This window comes from Stigmatopora argus, chromosome 11 (genome assembly GCF_051989625.1).
Source record: "Stigmatopora argus isolate UIUO_Sarg chromosome 11, RoL_Sarg_1.0, whole genome shotgun sequence".
Taxonomy (NCBI): Eukaryota; Metazoa; Chordata; class Actinopteri; order Syngnathiformes; family Syngnathidae; genus Stigmatopora; species Stigmatopora argus.
In genome coordinates this window covers 6,588,076-6,601,155 of record NC_135397.1, presented here as the reverse complement: position 1 = coordinate 6,601,155, position 13,080 = coordinate 6,588,076, and the positions used below count along the sequence as shown (strand labels likewise).

Here is a 13,080-nt window from a genome sequence, read left to right as displayed (position 1 = left end):
CTCCACTCGCTTTATGATGAACACATGGGTGTCAAAAATACAAGCCAGCACAGGTAAGAAAAGAGTTTACGTAAAGACAGCCATTTTTTCAGTGAGATGACAACCTAATGTAATATTTCGTCATGTCCCGAAAGGTGCAAGTCAGGCATTGTTATCAACCCTCACAGCAGATGACAGCATCCCAATTTCCTTGTAAGAAAACGGGCAAACCTTTCTCTACTGTTCCTTGAACTAATATTCTGTAATGGAAAGAAAATCTCTATTTGTCCCAACAGAAGCCCCCCTCCATGCTCAGGCTGCCATGGCCTGACCAAATGCTACTGCACCTTCCAGCATGATGTCACATCTACATTTCCAAGACGGAAACCCCCAAACAGATTTGAGGACACGCTTGCCGTCTCCAGAGAGATCCAATGCTTGCCACAGAGTCACTTGAAATGTTTAGAGGAAGAATCGACCTTGTCATCCACATTTGGACACTCCTGGAGTAAGGCCTTCTATTTTGTAGACAGTAAGCTGTACACTAAACAATTATGGGACAGCGAGTCTTCTATTTGGGGGGATTTTTTTGAATGACATTAAAAAAAATCTCATTTTAATTTGGAATATTGAAATTACACAATTATAGACAGTTGTTTTTGTAGAGCCTCGTAGTCACCATTTCAACAACATCCAAACACGTCCCTCTCAGTCTATAATTTGATTTATGCCAGGAATATCCATAACTAAAGCACTATGATTCTCTATGACAATAACATGTATTATTCTAAAATCCCTATATGCCGCATGTTTCCTTTTTAAGGGAGCGTGTAAATAAGGATAAGCACAAACCTTCGCCTTATCATTTCACACAGCTGTTCCTTAAAGACATTTAAGTTGATAATCCAGTTTTTGTTGCCTAGTAGAGATATGATAAATCGAGCCACATGTATGATGTCTACCACAGGGGGGAGCCCAGGTATTATTTTACAGCTATCTGAAAAGTACTGTGATTTAGTTCTGTGGTTTCCCAACTTTTGACACTAGTGAAACCTCAATCATATGTGCTTGGATTTCCTAGCACCAGAATAATGCATTCTTAAAATAGTGACCTGTTTGAGCCAAAAGTTAATTACATAGGTGGGAGAGATTTTTTATCTAAATGTATATAAAGCATTACTGTAAGGCAGTGTTTCCCAACCTTTTTTTAGCAACGGTACTTTTTGCATTAAAAAATCTCAAGGCACACCACCGGTTGAATATCTTCTAATAAAAAACTATATCGGCTATATTAACAATATAAGTTTGCTCTCTCAAACCCCAAAAACTATTCCAAAATCTATTAACATTTGTACACCAACCTCACCAAAAGTTGATGTCTATGGTTTATAATGTAAAAATAAATAAATGTAACGTTTTTAAATCTCATAATTAAATGACTTTTACTCCCAATTTTTCTCAACTCTCCTAATATGGCCTGAAAAGCAATGTTTTGCTTACACAGACTACTTCGCCAAAAGTTGATGCCCTTGAAACCAAACAATTCAGTTTCCCGTAAAAACAAGAACATAATGTAAAAACAAGAACATAATGTAAAAACAAGAAAACAACTTAAATTTCGTAACATTCCAACTTTTTTTCCCCTCCCAAAATTACTTCAATCTCCTAACATTATGCACAGACAATTTTTGTGGTCACAGACTTAACGTCAACAAAATTTCAAGACTGTGAAACAACTTGAGTTTCACGTTACATAAAAATAAGCAACAAAACACACTAAAACTTCAACATTTAACGATTTGAATCTTGTAATAGTACAATCTATGATGTATTATAATTTAACTACATTTATATCTGACTTCTCTACTATTTGTTCCTGTTCCTCCTATAGGTGACGATTGCAGCAGCACCTGCAAGCAAATGCTGACTCACAGATTTCAGGGAGCAAGCGGAGAAAACACTTCTGTCTCTCACTGGTCGCCCCCACACAGCAATCAGGACAAGCTGAGCAGCAAACCTCGCTCCCACTCCTTCACGTCTGGTTAGGTTACACCTATTAACCTCAATGTTCTAGTTAATGAGTCGGCTGTGTATGTCTAGACTGTTCATGGTTTGTGTCATCACCTAGCAACCTATCAGAAGATCAAACCCACGCAGCAGACCTGCAGAGGCCCAGAGAAAGCGTCTAACTACAGTGTGACACTGGTGCTGGGTGACAAGTTATTGGACGGTAAGCCTTATGGCACTCCATCAGTGACGGTGGCGGGATGGCAAAAAGACGCTTGCTCGTCAACGACCTACAACGTCCTGAATCCACCTCGCAGGAAATCTGTCTTGATGAAGATCTTTGGCAAAAAGGACCTGTGACTTTTCACCAGAATGTCTAATGTGCAGTGCACGTTTCAATGAGTGTTATATCTACTACTGATGATATTTATATTAAGATTTCCTACCAATTTGATTTGAATCTGTGGTTATTTTTGAGTATTTTAATACTGTGTGTGATATATTTCCAGCATCGGTCTTAAATTTACAATTGTGTTGTTTGTTTGGGGTGGCAAAGTGAATGGTGGATTTTGTGTGTCGTTTCTGCGCTTTCTCTGAAGTAAAACATACATATTAACTTCAGTGAAGACTCTAAATACGGGCTCGGCAACATGTTGATCATGGGCTGGTTATGAAACCTTTTCACTAGTCATAAATGTGATTTACCAGGAATGTAGTGGAAGTGATGATTTAGAAAATTTAAACATATGCAGCGATTTGTAGAAACTGTCGTACATGCATATGTCCTTTTTTTATTGTGTTGATGTTTGTAAAAAAAAAAAAGTTAGCAAAAAATCTCATCCAAAGTCAGCTGTGATAGAGTCAAGCTACCCCAATGAGGACAAAAGAAAATGGATTGTGTAGTTTGTGTTATTTGTGTGCATACAGAACAGCTACGCTGAAAGTTCATTTTAAAAGAACATTTGCATTAGCAAAGCAATAACACTAACAATACTCTCGTCATTACACTAGTGGCCACATAATTGTTTTCCTTCTGCGTGTGTTCCGCATCTAATTATTTTCTTTTTTACACAGAAACCTGCAGTTTGATACTGATTGTGGTGGTTTGTCACAGCGCCTATTTTAAAAATAAGAATAAAAATACTGAAATTATTTTATGTAGTTCGGTTTTTAATCTGCAACAACCATTTGTATTCTAGTCCACACAAAAATGGAATTATATACACTGCACTTTTTTTACTCCTATATATGCACTTTTCAAAATGTTCATTTTCCATAGTGCTATATTCAAAATGTGTGAAAGGCTATCATCTTAAAATTATTCGTAGTAATGGAGTTGTGTATCTTTCCTTATAATCCATAGTCTATAACTATATTCTACAGTAATGGCTGCTTTACAGGCCACCTTTTCTCAGCAGATGTTTTAGCTTTACGTGGAAGTCACGTTTTGGCACTTACACATACTGCACATTCATAATGCACTCCGTTGCCATTGTAGATGTAGAAAAAGAAAAAGAAAAAGAACCGTATTCGTGTTCCAAATTTGCCAATTGCATCTTGCAAAAGCATTCATCATTGCAGGTCAGCAATCTGTGAGCCATTATCAAGTCTCTGACGGAGCTGACTGCAGTATGACTCACGAAGCACTATGTTTCCTGCACATACTGTTCAAGTATCACATCCATGCACTACTTATAATTACAATAAAATGATAACCTATAATTACAATAAAAGCATTCAATTCAATGTACTTAAAGATAAGTGAAATTACAATACAGAGAAAGACTGATTGGATGTTGAACAAAAAAGATGAAAAAAACAACTAAGAATAGCTTCCTATAATAATTAAACCCTGAATTAAAGACACTGGGGTTCGAGAACTCCAAAATACAATGTTCTGACCACAACGAGGACAATTCGGCACCTCTTGTCAGTACGTCCATCAAGTTTGAAATGACAGCCACATCCTCTGTAGCCCAGAGGGACAAAAACCTATCGATTGATCCTCTCGGCCCTGATCCTATGAACTTTGACCTCTGCGTCATCTGCTGACAGCTTCCATTGCTTCAGCCAGCGCTGCGAGGGCTTTGTCCCCTTCGCTGACATTACAACAAACTCTGTCGCTATGTCACCACCACTATTCCGTGGATTAAAGGCTCAGCGATACAACCATTTTTAACATACCTCATACTCAAATGAGTGTGGCAGGTGATAGATGTCCTCAGGCCCCCTTTAGTGCAGGAGAGAACCATCGTTTGTGTGGACATGTAAAATACTGCTTGTTTCAAGAGAACATATTTCATGAATTATGAGGGGAAGTGCAATTTCACGCTCAGCTTTGAACTCCAACTTAAAAGGTCTGAGAGTCAACCTCTAAACGCAACCCTTGCCGCAGCCCTGGGGGTGAGCCAGTTTACGATAATTTGGGAACTGAATGTTGAGCTGGTTTGTGGAGAAAATTGATTTTCCAACACTTTAAACTTCCCACCTGCCGATGTCAGACTCAGTTTTTGCATCCACAGAAAAACTCAAACTGCATTCTCAACCAGTGTGATAAATGGTTTGCAGTATTCTTCATACCCGACATATTGTAATGAAAAAAAAATGTGCGAGAACTTCTATTAAGTTATGTGAAATATTTTTCATTCAGAGAAAAATGAAAGCAAAACATGCCTTTTCATAATATCTAGCCAGTAATATCCCCTACCTCACCACCCACCCCTAGTTCTTCCTCCCAGCAAGCTTCTTTTTTTGTCCTAGATTGTCAGTAAGCTCCTTGAATTTCTGTGTGAAGGGATATAAATGAAGCAGCGTGTCAGAAAGACATCTGTCCCATGCACTGCTGTGAATGCATTATACGTATCTCGAAGAAATTGACGTTTAGCCTCCATATATCCATTCAAGGCCATTTAATGTGTCTTCTAACACTCTACTGCCTAGGCTCAATGAACATTAATGCACTTAAGGTGAATCAATTTTGTACAATGGTTGCACAATGGTCATTCACAGTAATAAAAGAGCAAGAATGACATTAGATTAAACTTTATTCGTCATGACCATACTTAAACCCAATGTAATGTTGATTCATCTAATATCCATTTATTTTCTATGGTACTTGTTCGGATTAGAAGTGCTGGTGAGCGTAGACCTACAATATGTATGAATTTGAGTAGGTTTAAATGTATTTAAAGAGACTGAGGGATGAAGAAAACAGTATGGTGGATATAAACTATGATGACTCTAATTTCAGGTTTTCACTCAGTGCTTGAAAGCCTGGTAGGCCACTAAGCAAATTAAATTAAAACTAAAAAGAGTACAAAGTAAGTATACCACTAATTGTAATGTTTTTTTAACAAAACAGCATATCTGAAAGATCATGACATTTTGATCAATTTATCTAGATCATTCCTTTCTGTATAACCAAAAACCTGAAAAAGGTCAATGTCACTTGTACATAATCTAGCAACTACCATGCCAATCAGTAGCAGCAGCTCTCACCACCCTGTAGACTGCTTCAGCTACAATTTCTCACTAAATCTGTGCCCAAAATAACCCTGCAATGGAAGTTTAGCAGCGGCAGCACCATTCCCGCACTGCTTTAGTGTGCGAGCGAATGGACAGCCGCGTCTACGTAGCCACCGAGCGACCAGATGCTGGCGCAGCAGTATGTCTGACGCACATCACAGTTGGCTACACTCACCGCAGCTGGCCTGACAGCTTACGTCAGTTACACAAGCAATATTAAAAATAAGCCAAAAGTTTGGTTTCACTTTGAAGTGACCGGAAAAGCATCAGAGATGAGGTCGATAGTTTGCTAATGGATTTCCATTACTAAAATTTCAATATGATCTGCAGATTAAATACTCACACTAGAGGGAAGCTTCTTCAATTTCAATTCAAACGAGGAATTTTGAAGCTCTATTCTAGATACAGACTAAATCTTAAAACCAGCTGCGGTAGATTTCAAAGAACAGAAGATGACAACAATGTCAAAAACATGAATCTTCTCAACTCTGGATAAAATGCATTTACTGGTATTTGAATATTGAATAGTACAGGAAAATAGAAAAGTTATAACTTCTGAAAAGACCTTAAATTAAAGTACTACTATTTTAGGATTAGTTTTTCCAGAAGAGTTTTGCCTCATATATAATTTAATAAAACACCAAGAATGTGGACTAGTTTTCTCTTCTGAATGAAATAAGCAGAAACCTAACTAAATTGTCATTCAAAAGGCATGATTATTCAAGTACTTGTGTAGCAGTAAATTGAGTTATGACAAAGATTCCTGTTTGACTATAATCTGAAATTAAAATATATTTCAGAAGCATTCCTAGACAAACACACAGCACACACTGTTTTGGTAAAGGATTATTTCTCAAAATTGTACAGGCCTCATTTAGCATTTGTGCTTGCCATAAAACCTCTTTAAACTGCAGGAACCAACTAAATCCCCCATCAATACGTTCTAAAACTCCAAAATCCTCTAAAGGTCTATCAAAATATTTATCCTCAACAGTAATCTGAGATGATATGGATTGAAATCACATAATGATCATGGCCGAAATGCAAAATCCAAGAGTGAGTATTTATGGGTTTGTATGTTTATTTGACCCACCTTTGCCTCACAGGTATTGTTGCAAACAAAATTATAAATTGTGCATTGGACTCCAATTTTTTTGTCATCTTGCATGCAACATATGATAATCAAACTAGTTTATATTACCGAGAATAAATGAAATGACAACTCCATAAAAACTGATTATGGTTTCTTTTTTTCGCCCCTACTATCTAAAGAATGAAGCACAAATGTTTTATATAGGAGACTGTGTTGATTCCATATTGCAGACTGTTTCTATATACTGATTTAATTATAATAGGGACTGTGTATGAGTACTAGTTTGACAATAGCAATTTAACAACATAAAGTAATGTGATTCATACATATTTCAGAACCGAATCCATTTTGAGCTGGCACAGTGGGGAAAAAAAGAAAGAATGCATTCTCATTGAACAGTTCGTTGGTCAGGTCACAACCTTTCCAAACTGCATGAAATCATGGATTACCAAAATAAGAGAACATTTTATTTTAACTGAATGTTTACCTTTCTAGAGTCGCTTTTCTTATGTTGGCGTTGTTATTTTAGACACTCTTGAAGTGTTGCGAGAATATCATGGATTATGGTATTTCTGTTTTCCCTTGACACCTGGAAAAGAAAAGAAAATACTACTATTGACTGGAAACTAAGTGATAACCCCACAAAATACATGGTGGGACTATCATACTCCAAGTTGTAAATACCTTATCAATATTTTAGTTAAACAGTCATTCATGCAATGAGCTACGCCTCAACATACATAGTACTGAAACCTTGAATAAGTACTTCGCCCAATAACACTCATAACGGAAATGCACATGAAGTATTTGAACATTTTAGTGACGTCGTTTGTTCAATCAGTCCCACATGCACTGCAAATCCTGCGACAGGAGACGGATAATGCAGAGCAATGCTCTCTAGTACACAACACACTGGCTGTAAAATAAGACCGTGTGAATAAAGTGTAAACATGGTCGTAGAGCTACTAAAAGCTCTTAAAATTGACCTACATAGCCTGCTGCCCCACCCACTTTTCTTTGCGAGTATAATGTATTTATGCTCGTACTCACTGTGAACACCCTGACATCGCTCCTAATCCGCACCTCTTCCACCAGGCTAAGCGGTTTCCCCTTGGGAATAGGGATGGTGCCCAAGATGGTGCAGGAGGAGCAGTCAAATGCCTGTTTCACCGCTTTGATGAATGGCTGACTGAAGAGTTCCATTTTCCCAATCTCATCAAGGACAAACAATTTCTTGCTGCCCCCATCTCTTGATTCCACCTTAACACAGGAGAGCATTGAATGTAAGGTCATCAATTTTAATCGATGGACACTATTAATCCTAAATTTATTTTAGTACTATGAGGAATAACTCATCAAGAAAGCAAGTGGCATAAGGGGAAAAGACTGCACGATCCTAGAAAGTTGTTTTAATTACAGAGAGGCATTTATAGGAGATAAATGGCAAACACAGCTCATTGACACTTTCCTTTACAGTTTATGCGTAGGTGGTTTTCTGGGCTCACTTTACAAGCAGGATATTCATAGTCAGTGACAATCAGGCGGCTCCACTCCTACTAGAAATGTCACTGTGGAATTCATGCGTTCACAGGCTTACAATTATGCCTCCGTTTTAAGAAAATCAAAAGGCTTGCTTTGTTAGGCAGAAATAAAAAGCAGCGGTCTATGATCTGTTGATGAAGGGTAATTATAAGAGGCACAGCAATGTGTGGTTTACCTTTTTAAAGAGAGGGAGGGCGAGGCCTTCAAATGAAGGTAAATTCACGACATACTGTCCAACTGTGTAATCTCTTCTGCCGTGAGACTCCCCCACGATGTCTCTGTGGGGAAAAAATAAATCCCGGAGTAACTCAAACACTGGATCAAAAGAGAGAAGCTTGTTTGATATTTCGACTACCTGATTCTGGACAGGTGGCCTCTTTCTCCACTCAGTGTGACCACATCAAACCCAACTCTGCGGCCTCCAACTCTGACCTCTTCCGTGTAAAAGCCTTCCACCTCCTGTCCCGAGGACACAAGCGTATCACACGCCTTCTGGACCAAAGTGGTTTTACCCACACCTACAGCAAAAATACTGTTTTATTCACTTACAATTACACATCTAACAAGAATTTTTCTTATTATGAGGAAGTTGCCCACTTAACCAGGATGCTATAAACGACCGATGTCAATCAATGTCTATTGTATTTATTTATTCTGCTTATTTATGATGGGGGCGTGTCTTAATGTTAGCGTTATAAAAAACTTACTGTGTGAAATGACAGAACATGTTGAATTAAACAGGCACAATTGTGGCATAAAACTGATATGAAATAATTATTTCAGTTCTGAATTTTTGACATAAATCGGGCATCGTTATGAATGCATTACCTCTAGTTTATTAATGTTTAGGCATGATACTGCACGTGAAGCGAGTCAAGGCTAATCAGAGAAAAAAATGCTGGATCGGGGTTGTTAAACGTGTTCCGTTTAATTATTGATAAGCGCTTGTAATAAATGTTCAAAATTAGTGCAGTGATTTATGCTGCGTTACCTGGAGGTCCTGTTAAAAAAACGTGTCTAATCATTTGGTAGCCGTCGTTTGCCACGCTGCTCTACTTCCGCAAACATAAGCAGCGCATGCGCAGAGGTTTTTCCAATGATGCTGTCAATAACTTTTTAAAACGCAGGATTCTATCAATATTACTTGTGGGCAGCCAGACTTATGAGTTTGTTAATATCTTTTGACAATCTAGCAGTAAATTATTTATTTTAAACTAGGGTTGTCTGAAGAATAAATACTGTATGAAAACTATGGATTTGCAGCTCATTACCTGCATAGTTTTGCCAAAATAGGCAATGAACTGTATATGCAAAGAAAAAAAATACTTATCTTGATTACCACAACATAATAGAGCACACACTTTACTGCATAAATATATATGCCATTGATTTCTGCTTGAAACTATACCCTCTAATTAACCACAACACTAATCTTAACTCAATTTGTTTTTGCCTATCAAATAATACAAAAGATGTGAAAGCAATTAACTGATATGAAATAACATAACTTCAACATGAATTCAAAAATATTTTGGTTCAAAGTGTACCACATTTCAATACTAAATTATATGGCATGGGAAAATGCAATGCATTGGTTGGATATTCCAGAAAATGTTTGCCAATGCAGTAGCAATCTCACCAGGTTTAATTTTAAGCAGTTTATTCTTGTATGAAAACTGTATCAAATGTTGCATAATAATACATATTTCAGTTCATTAATTGTATGCAATTTAAAATTGTAACAAAACAGTCTAGTATTCAACAGTCATGTCTATATACAACATCCAGACCAGTGCTTTTTCTTTTGACCAAAAATTGCTGTGAAGGTACAGAAAAGTTAGGAAGTGGAAAAAAAATAATTTCAACATTTAACTTTATCCTAAAATTTCAAATAAAAAAGTACTACATTTAGGGCTAATGTGTGCTGTATACACATTAGTTTAAAAAGAAATAATAACATTGACACGAAAACAATCACATATAGTTTATTTCAACCAGTACAAATAAATATGTGAAAAATATGCAATATTGGAAGCTAATGAGGCCTGTGTGAATGTGGTGAAGTCTACATTGTATACCCAGGGAGCTTAAAGCCCACAAGTTCTGAAATATCTTGATATTCCTTTCTAAAGTCCAAAGATCCAAGATCATCTTTCAGTTCCTCAGCCTCTAGGGGATCAGAGCTCACAGACTTTAAAGAACCTTCCAAATCAAGGCTGCTGCTTTCACTCTTTTGGCCTCTTGATGATGTCGCTGCAGAATTCTCCTCCTTTTTTTTCGAGCATTTCATTTCCAAGGAGGCTGATCCCTCCTCCTGGTCCTCATTAGAAGAAAAACTGAGTGCAGCGTCTTCTCTTTGAGGACGCATTGGTTGTGTACCTCTTAAAATCCGCTGTACAGGGCTTCCACCTCGAATAGGTGAAGGGAGGAAGGGCCTCTCCTTAACAGGTTCCGAGTCCAAATCTGATGCGAGGAAGCGACGGAGAAACTGAGCCGCTTCTTGGGCAGGCTCGGGACTACTCGTGCCGTCTGTATCAACGGCTTCGAAACTGTTAAAGTCGTCAGCATAGTCTTCTTCCTTCTCAGAGCCTGGCGATGAAAACAAGGGGCTGCCGTCTCTACTATTTCTACTAGAGTCCAGTTTCACATTATGACTTTCTGATTTAGTCCATGTTACGCTCATTTTAGGGAGCATGCTGCTTGCGGCGTTATCTTCATCATTGATGCGAGGGATCGAAACCAAAAGGGCTTCGTCTTGCTTCGGACTTTGGAGCTCTGATCTAACTTCATGCTTTGTCGAATCCTCTAGTACAGAAAACACTTCCATGTGTTGGGTCATGTTTGTGTTTTGTTCAGAGACGTCCATGTTTTCTGTCTTCTTTGTGTTTCCTTTAGAGACGTCCATGTTTTCCGTCTTTTTTGCGTTTTCTTTAGAGACGTCCATGTTTTCGGTCTTTTTTGTGTTTTCTTTAGGAATCCAACTATTTTGTTTGGTTCTTTTCTTTCCTTTAAATGCAGTTGAAGTAGTTTCCTCAGCAGTATGCGACACCATGCAGTCCCGACTTTTCGCCACTGTGTTGTTTTTCTGTCGCCTTAGGTTGTATGATTTTGTTGTCCCATATACAAGTTTTGTTCTGTGCGGTTTACTTTCCATTAAAGCTTGGTTGTTTTGCAATGGTCCTTCAGGGTCAGTTTTCGGATTCCGTGGAGAAATATTTGTGGGGTAATCCAAATGTTTCAAATAAGGACCATATCCTCGCCTGCGTTCCTGTTCTGGACTTGATTTTGAGGTCTTTGGTAAGCTTCTCTGTCCGTCTAAGAACTCAGTGGAAGAATGTTTACAAACAGAAACCAAATCTGGACGATTTGACACAGTCTGCCGGTGCAGGTTGTGGACATTTAACTGTGACAGTTCAACAAAAAGAGCATTTAGGAGAGGCAGTGGTCTCAAAGCTTCCTCAACAACATCTGTAGATACACTTGCAGTTTTCTTAGGTGCAATTTCCAATGCTTGGTCTGTGATTGAGGAATGTTCATTTTCAGAGAATGACTCTTCATATGCTACAGCTGATGAATCCGGTTGACTTAATCTGTACTCACTTCCTTGGGTTTTGTGTTTTTCCTTGCCGGAATTGCAATAGTAAAGTTGTGGAGGGCAAAATACAGCAAGGTCTTCTTCAAAACCATTGCGTTCTTTGAATGTGTGGTGTATTTGTCTGATTGTGTCATGTTCAGTCTGAGTGGATTCGGCTTGTTTATCCACAATATTTCTACCAACATCGCCATCCTGGGAGGGAAATTGAAGTCTTGTACAACCCAAATTCAACTTTTGGCTTGGATCACTCGTTTCAATGTCCTCCTGAGCACACTGTTCCCTGTGGACCGGTATTTTTTGGGTCACATGTGATGGCAGACCGAGTCCAACAATTAGGAGTTTATAACTCAGTGAAATAACTCCAACTGGCTTCTCTGCAAGGTTGCAGACACGGACAAGACCTCTCTCTCCATATGAGGAGCAACCAGCGACATCGTGTTTAATGGAATCTTGCTTGATTCTGTTCACAACTGTTGCCATGGAGATGAGAGATGTCCCTAATAATTTAGGTATCTCGTCTTTCACATCAAGAATCATAACATACAGAGGCGTGCTGATGAGTTGCGTATATAAGGAGTCCAGATTCATTTCGAAGAAGCAAGACTTGCCTCTGTTAAAAGAATATATCCATCGCGTGTTATTGTCCTGCTGTCGGCATTGAATGTTGTTATCGCCTCCAAATTTTGGCTGATAAACAAGCAGCGTTGGGAAATCCAACAATCGGATTCCTACAGCAAGCGTGTCGGAGATTTTCTTTTCACCGTCAATCTGAATATATTCCACTAAAAGCTCAAATAAAAGCAGTGTCTCTTTTTTCTGGTTTCCATCTTGGTCTGATGACATGGTAATTACGATGTAGGAAATGATAATAACGTGAAAGGTTGCGTTCAGGTAACCTTAAGTAGATTTAGTTGTCAGCCGGAAGAAACCACTACAATGCCCCTTCAAACAGGATATCCGGTTTTGATACAAATTAAAACGTACAAAATACGAAACCAAAATGACACAAATATAAAGATGCATTTTGTAAATTATTCCGTGGATATTTGTTATTATGTTAAAATGACCCAAATTGGATTTACCTTTCAATAAGCCGAATATTTGACTACATAACCACATTAGTTATCACGTTTATTTTATTAGATAGTACGAATGGACTATTAACAAATATAAGTGAAATATCTAACAAAATGTTCAACCGAAGGTGGCCATATTGCAACTTTGGTCGCCGCCATGGCAACAAATGTCCCATATTTAGTACGTCATTGGTGTTTTGCAGCTGCATGGGGAATGTAGTTTATTTTATCCCCGATTGACTGCAAACTTACTTCCACCTTGA

The 13,080-nt window shown here is 38.1% G+C and overlaps 2 protein-coding genes and 1 long non-coding RNA gene across 5 annotated transcripts in view; 1 reads left to right on the top strand and 2 right to left on the bottom strand.

Moving 5' to 3' along the window:
• Positions 1-9,233, bottom strand: part of ntpcr (nucleoside-triphosphatase, cancer-related) — a 32,213-nt gene extending 22,980 nt beyond the window's left edge. For 2 of the 3 annotated variants that reach the window (XR_013303897.1, XM_077613461.1), the window contains exons 1-5: positions 9,138-9,233; positions 8,502-8,664; positions 8,322-8,424; positions 7,655-7,864; positions 7,092-7,193 (exon numbers count right to left, since the gene is read on the bottom strand). Coding sequence is in view for 2 of the 3 variants with exons in the window: in XM_077613461.1 (XP_077469587.1) it covers positions 7,125-7,193; positions 7,655-7,864; positions 8,322-8,424; positions 8,502-8,664; positions 9,138-9,171 (579 nt within the window). In the remaining variant the exon portion in view is untranslated. Of the gene's footprint in view, positions 1-6,061; positions 7,194-7,654; positions 7,865-8,321; positions 8,425-8,501; positions 8,665-9,137 lie in introns of those variants that run through there. The other variant, XM_077613460.1, reaches the window with a different exon arrangement.
• Positions 70-3,138, top strand: LOC144084743 (uncharacterized). Its single transcript, XR_013303898.1, has 4 exons — positions 70-192; positions 276-487; positions 1,871-2,020; positions 2,108-3,138. It is a non-coding gene; the product is annotated as an uncharacterized LOC144084743 (long non-coding RNA).
• A 556-nt stretch (positions 9,234-9,789) lies between the features above and the next one.
• On the bottom strand, positions 9,790-12,784 carry map10 (microtubule associated protein 10). Its single transcript, XM_077613271.1, has one exon. The coding sequence runs from the start codon at positions 12,582-12,584 to the stop codon at positions 10,212-10,214; it is 2,373 nt and encodes a 790-aa protein (XP_077469397.1). The 5' UTR covers positions 12,585-12,784; the 3' UTR covers positions 9,790-10,211.
• Between the last annotated feature and the right edge of the window lie 296 nt (positions 12,785-13,080).

Bases quoted from the DNA above. Each gene is read 5' to 3' on its own strand.
- map10 (XM_077613271.1), bottom strand. From the start codon at position 12,584: ATGTCATCAGACCAAGATGGAAACCAGAAAAAAGAGACACTGCTTTTA.